General features: G+C 38.9%; 1 protein-coding gene across 1 annotated transcript in view; it reads left to right on the plus strand.

The window, feature by feature from the left end:
- Nucleotides 1–6,116, plus strand: part of BDP1 (B double prime 1, subunit of RNA polymerase III transcription initiation factor IIIB) — a gene marked incomplete at its 5' end in the record, with an annotated part of 44,424 nt that overhangs the window by 11,193 nt on the left and 27,115 nt on the right. Inside the window, 5 exon segments of the mRNA XM_010140140.1 lie at nt 2,465–2,541; nt 3,961–4,105; nt 4,269–4,345; nt 4,940–5,099; nt 5,509–5,591. Coding sequence (XP_010138442.1) covers nt 2,465–2,541; nt 3,961–4,105; nt 4,269–4,345; nt 4,940–5,099; nt 5,509–5,591 — 542 coding nt within the window.

Raw genomic sequence — 6,116 nt, forward strand, 5'->3', positions numbered from 1 at the left:
TGTCCGGCCTCAACAGTTTGTCTGTTACACTGAATGTATTGAGAGCGCGGTGTCCATTCCTGCCTTATCTTATAGACAAAACAGCTGAACAGTTTATTCAAAAGTGAAGTAGTAAAATATCAACAGTAAAACCTTGGTGAAAGCTGTTTCTGGTGTGTGCTTACTAGCGGAATGTGGGCAACTGGTTTGAGCAGGATGATTTAAGCATTGGGTTGCTTGTGCAGCCTCAGAACATAAGGAAACCCGTGTAAACCCTTGTCCTCTGGTACTGGCTGCCATGAAATGTTGCAGGAAAGATACAAGAAACCAGATGAAGATTGAATGATCTTTCTTCAGGTACGTTCTAATCAGGTCGAGTAGTTTAGAAACTTCCTGAGGTTGCATCCGGCTTTTTTTGCAGCCCTGGATGCACCTCTTACTTGCGAGTTTGTCTAGCTGCTTTTTTGCCTCTGTCTGTACCTTTGTGATGAGTTATGTACTACAGCTGAGAGTTCATTCCTTTTAAGTATTCACTTAACCAAAAAACTGTGTTCTTTGGGTTGTTTTAAGCCTGATGCCTGGTTGTTTAAGATGCATGATACTTCCGTTGCAATGTTCCTGTTCACCTTTTCTAAGCTATTCTTATTTGTAACACCACATTTTCCTCTCTCCAATACTGCTGTCAAGCTAAAGAGTCCTAACCTTACTGTTCTTCTCACACAGAGAAAGTTCCATTCCTCTGATCATCCTCCTGTCTTTGCATCATTGTCATTTTTGGAACTTAATATTATACTGTTCAAACACTTGTGCAATTAATTGCCTTTTCTTGTGCTTTCTGAGATGGAGAATGATCTTATGGCTAAAATTTGTGGTGGGAGATTAGAAAATCCAAAATGTTAGTGTTTCCCTAATGTGACAGGCAAATTATTTAACGTTTGGGATTTATTTTAGATTCTGCTACTAAGATAATGTCTTCATCTTAGTGGAAAATCAGCTACTTAGGATCTTCACAAATACTAAATGCCTACTATTGGAAATGTCACAACAATATAATCTCCTGATTTTAGCTGGAATAGTATTTCTAAAAATCAATGAACTGAACAGGGCATTGTGCTATGTACATCGGCCTATTACTTAGTGCCAACAGCCTGAGTATAGCTAAGCTCTTAGGCTTATTAATTATGGCTGTTTGACAGAAGAAAAAGACATAATGATCTCTAAACCTGGTAATTCCAAAACACCTTTTATGTCAGTTCTAATGGTCTTGCTCAGCCTTAGTTAATTTACTTTTAAAGTATATGAACATAATCCCTGACCTAAAACTAGAAACAGTCAGCCAGCCGGTGATGCGAAATGTGATTCTATTCATACTATTAAAGAGGTACATGATGTAGAGAAATAATGTGTTTATGCAGTAAGCTTTTACTGATTAGTTTGCTATGTTGTCACATGGGGTTTTTTCATTTTCAGAGTGATGGTCAGTGCTCTATAGGAAAACTGTTTAAATACTATACCTGGAAATAAATTACAGCTGATACTGCCTAAGGAATCTGTTATCAGCTTCATCCAATTAAAACACAAAGAAATGGGCTGACAGGAACCTCATGAACTTGAGCAAGGGAAAGTGCAGAGTCCTGCACCTGGGGAGGAACAGCCTCAGGCACTAGGATATGCTGGGGGCCACCCAGATGAAAAACAGCTTTGCAGAAAAGAAGCTGGGCATCCTGGTAGACACCAAGCAGAACATGAGCTAGCAGTGTGACCTGGCTGCAAAAAAGGCTAATAATATCCTCGGTTGCATTAGGAGAAGTATTGCCAGCAAATTGAGGGTGGTGATCCTTACCCTTGTACAGTGCTGGGGAGGCCACACCAGAAGTACTGTGATCAGTTCTGGACTCCCTGGTATTAGAGACAGACACACCAGAGATGGCCCATCAAAAGGCCGTAAAGATGATGAAGGGATTAGAACATCTCTCCTGTGATGAAAGGCTGAAAAGAGTGGGGACAGTTCAGCCTGGAGAAAGAGAAGGCTTGATAGGAGTGGGTGGGAAAATCTCGTCAATGCATATAAATACCTGAGGGGAAGGTGTAAATATAGGCAGAACCAGGCTCTTTCCAGTGGTGCCCAGTGACAGGACCAGAGGCAATGGGCAAATGGGCACACACTAAAACGCAGGAGGTTCATTTTGAACATCAGGAAATACTGTTTCACTGTGAGGGTGACACAGCCCTGGCATGGGTTAAACTATGGAGGCTCCATCCTTGGAGATACGCACAGGCCATCTGGACATGGTGTTGGGCAATCAGCTCGAGGTGGCCCTGTTTGAGCAGAGGGCTTGGACTAGATGACCTCCAGGAGTCCCTTCCAATCTCAACCATTCTGTGAATCTTGTTCTTATTTCTGCTTTTCTTTACATTACAGCAAAGAGTTCTTATACATCTGTAGTTTCTTTTCTACAACATTGGGGTTTTTTTCCTTCCTCAGAACAAAGACATATATGACTTACATAGACCAGACGAAAAGCAGAGTGCATCAGAAAGTGATTCTCAGTCTGAGATTTCGTAAGTAAAATTATTTACCTTGCAGTGGTACTTGAACAAAACCTGCATTTACTGAATTTGGATATAGTTCTGATTGATCATACTAAGTTGGACTAGACAGTAGATGATGATAACTTTTTCTATATTCAGTGAAGTTTTCTGATAGAAATTTTGATCAGTGAAGGAGCAATGCATTGAGTGAGACTAAAATGTTACATGAGAATGAGGAGAAAGACTTAACTAAGCTTAGAAAAAAGCTAGCCTCTCTACAGTCAGCAAGAATCAGAGATTTCTCTGAAGAACTACTGCCATCTTGGGGGTGAACCTTCGCTGTGAAAGTTGATGTATTTTAATTTTTTTGTAGAAGGGCCTCAGCGTGTTCTTAGAAATAGGCAGTTGTCTGTCACAGCTTGTTAGCTGTACCCATCGTGTGCATTATGTATTCATACTTTCTGAATCAGAAACTGCTGCTCTTTCAAACTCAGTGCAAGAGTCTTAAGTTCAGAGACACCTGGCTAGAAGAGACACTCCAAGCTGTCTCTGCGTTACCTGTTCTCCTTTATGAAGTTAATATTTGTGGCTAATTCTGACTGTAACTGAGCAGTGGTCTTTGAACAAGGTTGTGCCTAAGGTTTCTGGTTTTGTGTGATCAGCTACTTCCTGTTTCATGACATAATTTTTTAAAGGTGATTTAGGGATGGGGTAAATTGTTTCTCAATCTTCTGTCTCCCTTATTGAAGGGCAGCTCACTCTTACGGTAAAGACAATCAAAGATTTGTTTGTCCTGTCCTAGGAAAAACATAAGAACAGGTAGTATTTCCCAATCTGAAAATTACTGATCATCTGTAGGGCTCTGTCAAACAATGCGTGAATCCCAGGTCACACTGTTGCGATGGTTAAGGACACAGAAATTGAAGCATGTACTCCATTCTTCAATGATGTGAGGATGGGATGTAGGCAGTAAGACAAGGTGTTTGAAAATAGCCGTTCATAGTTTTGTGAGTGAGATAGTTCTGAAAGGAGATGGAGAAACAGGAAAGACAGATGCAAAATTTTGAATATAAAGCAAATCTGATCTACTTTGGACCAGATTTTTATTGTTTCTCTTAAAATCAGTAAGCCTCTTTACACTGACATCAATCATGAATCCCTAGGAAATGAGGTATTCCTATTTATTAAACAGGAAGAAAAACTCTAAGTATTTTTAAGCAGATTCCACTGAAAGTCAACAAAATTGCTAAGGTTTATTTCACACTCTTTTGATTAAGTAGCAGCATGTCTTTTAATATCAGAATGATGCAATATAGAGGTTTTTTGCAGTTTATTGTCTTGCTGTGTTACCCATGCTGCCTGTGGTGCTCTTGAAATATGTCTTGGAACGTATGAGATTTTAGGTTTCTCTTTGGTAATAACATATACCACTTCTTTGTATACCTCAAGGAAAACAGAAAAATTAGCAGACAGAGGGCGCTTTCAAAGAACTAAACCCAATTTAGTGAGATTGCCTGAAAGGAGAGAAGCAGCAACCCACGAGAAAATGGAGGCCGAGACTTCCTCTCCACACGTTGTGAATGCGGATGAAAAGGTCAGAAAGAGGAGTATTGCTTAGTAAGCTATGCTCTCGGTGTGTATCTGTTTTAATCAATGATGATACTGTGAACCAGCTACAGTCTAATAAGCAGTTCTGAGAACTGCTTCTGATATACATGCACACTTATCCAAGAGTAATATTCCTGCTTCAATTCCAGTGCTCTGAGGAAGACAGTAGAAGAAACAGCAATGAAGCCACAGAAGTAGAGAACGTGGATTTGGATACTAAATCTGAGTAAGTATTGAGATTGCTTTTCTGGTCTCCTGGAATTAAGTGACTAAGTGTTAATTTATTCTATGTGGTTCTCTTATAAAAAGACAATAGTAATTGCAAAGTTTTAATATAAATCTTAAAATATAAATAAATCTTTGGCATTTTCTTGAATGGTAGATACCAAGAGGGACTATGGTAGATGGTATGTGCTTCTTTTCTGGGAAGCTGAGGAAAACATTACTGTAAGAAGTACCAACTGTGCTTGAGATTGGGAGGGTAGGGAAATTGGTAACTATGACTTTGCCTTCCTCCCACCCTCAGTTGCCTGCTAATGGCTCTGCTTCTGACACTTGAAAAAGCGACTATGGTATGCAGTCTAGTTAGGTTCCTCCCCTGTGTGATAACTTTCTATCTTCTTAATGGTTAAATAAATTGAATTTCCACATTCTGTAAAACTAAATAAAGTTTGGTTTCCTTGTGAAGAAACTTGCGTAAGTTTGTGCAAATCCTTCCAAAGACAACACTATTCCAGTCAATAATGCTATGCAAGTCATTGAACATTACGTAGGCTTGAATATTATGGAGTAAATTACACTGTTGTGGATCCTTTTGCAGACAACCTGAAAAAACTGAAATTGCAAAGACAATAGTTACAGGATGTCAACAGAGATTTAAGCCCAATGTTACAAGAGCATCTGGAAGGAAAGAAGAGCCTGAAAAAGGTGCAGGAAATGATAAAATGTCCCATCCACAGCCTGAGGAAGAAACTGAAAAGGTAACTGGAGATAATGGCTTGGATAAAAAGCTGCTGGATGCAACAGGAATGTTATATTTTTCTTTTTTTCTTTTCTTTTTTTTCACCTGAGTATGACCAGGATTTGGCCACATACTTAACCTGCAGTGATAGTGTGATACTGCTTAGAGGCCTCAGCTAAGCCAGGAGCTTGTCACGTAAATGGTAGATGCCAATAATCTTTAATGTCCTGCAGTGAATACAGCTTTAGTTGTTTGATCTAGATTTTACTGCACCTTTCTGACTATGTGAAGTGTATCCTGTAATTGTCTGTGTCTGTCATGAGCAATCCAGTTTGTATTCTGTTATGAGCAGTTACCTGGTCTGCTACATAATGCTGTACTCCATGAATGTGAGAGAGTTAATGTCTCAGTGTTCTATTTCTACTCAGAATATGGACCAAAGTAATAAGTTGGATGCTACCAGTGAAGAAGCTGCAGAAAAAGATGGCAAAGTGCTGGTGACAGAGTCTCAGTAAGTATGTGAAAAATGAGAAACATATGCTGCTTTTCAGCAATTTGCCATCCCTCTAACTTCTGATAGTAATACATAATGTGGTAATTATAGAAGTTTCTGAAAAAGCTTCTGCAATGAGATAGAAATTGAGAGAATAATAGGAATCCTTTTTTTAATGCATGAAGCAAATAGATAACATTTTTGTTTTTAAAGCAGTGCTTTTAAATGTCAGTCCTGACATTTAAAGTCCTGACAAATGCAAACAAACCTGAAAAGTTAGTCCCTTGAAAACAAAAACAAGCCTTATCCCCTAGCTTTAGTACTGAAATGTTTCGGGGGTTAAGTATTTAAACAGTAAGAATAAGTGTTTGTTTTTCAAGTGTACCTAAGTGTTTGGTGTCTGGTATTAGGTGAAAGAATTTCAGCACATGGACAATTTAATGTACATGTTAATTAAGAAGTGTTTCTTGTATTTCTTTTCAGTGGTGAAATGGCAGCTGTAGTGTAAAAGGAGGAGTATCTTTTACATGAGAGATTGTAGGG

Source organism: Buceros rhinoceros, unplaced genomic scaffold (assembly GCF_000710305.1).
Source record: "Buceros rhinoceros silvestris isolate BGI_N320 unplaced genomic scaffold, ASM71030v1 scaffold8297, whole genome shotgun sequence".
Lineage (NCBI taxonomy): Eukaryota > Metazoa > Chordata > Aves > Bucerotiformes > Bucerotidae > Buceros > Buceros rhinoceros.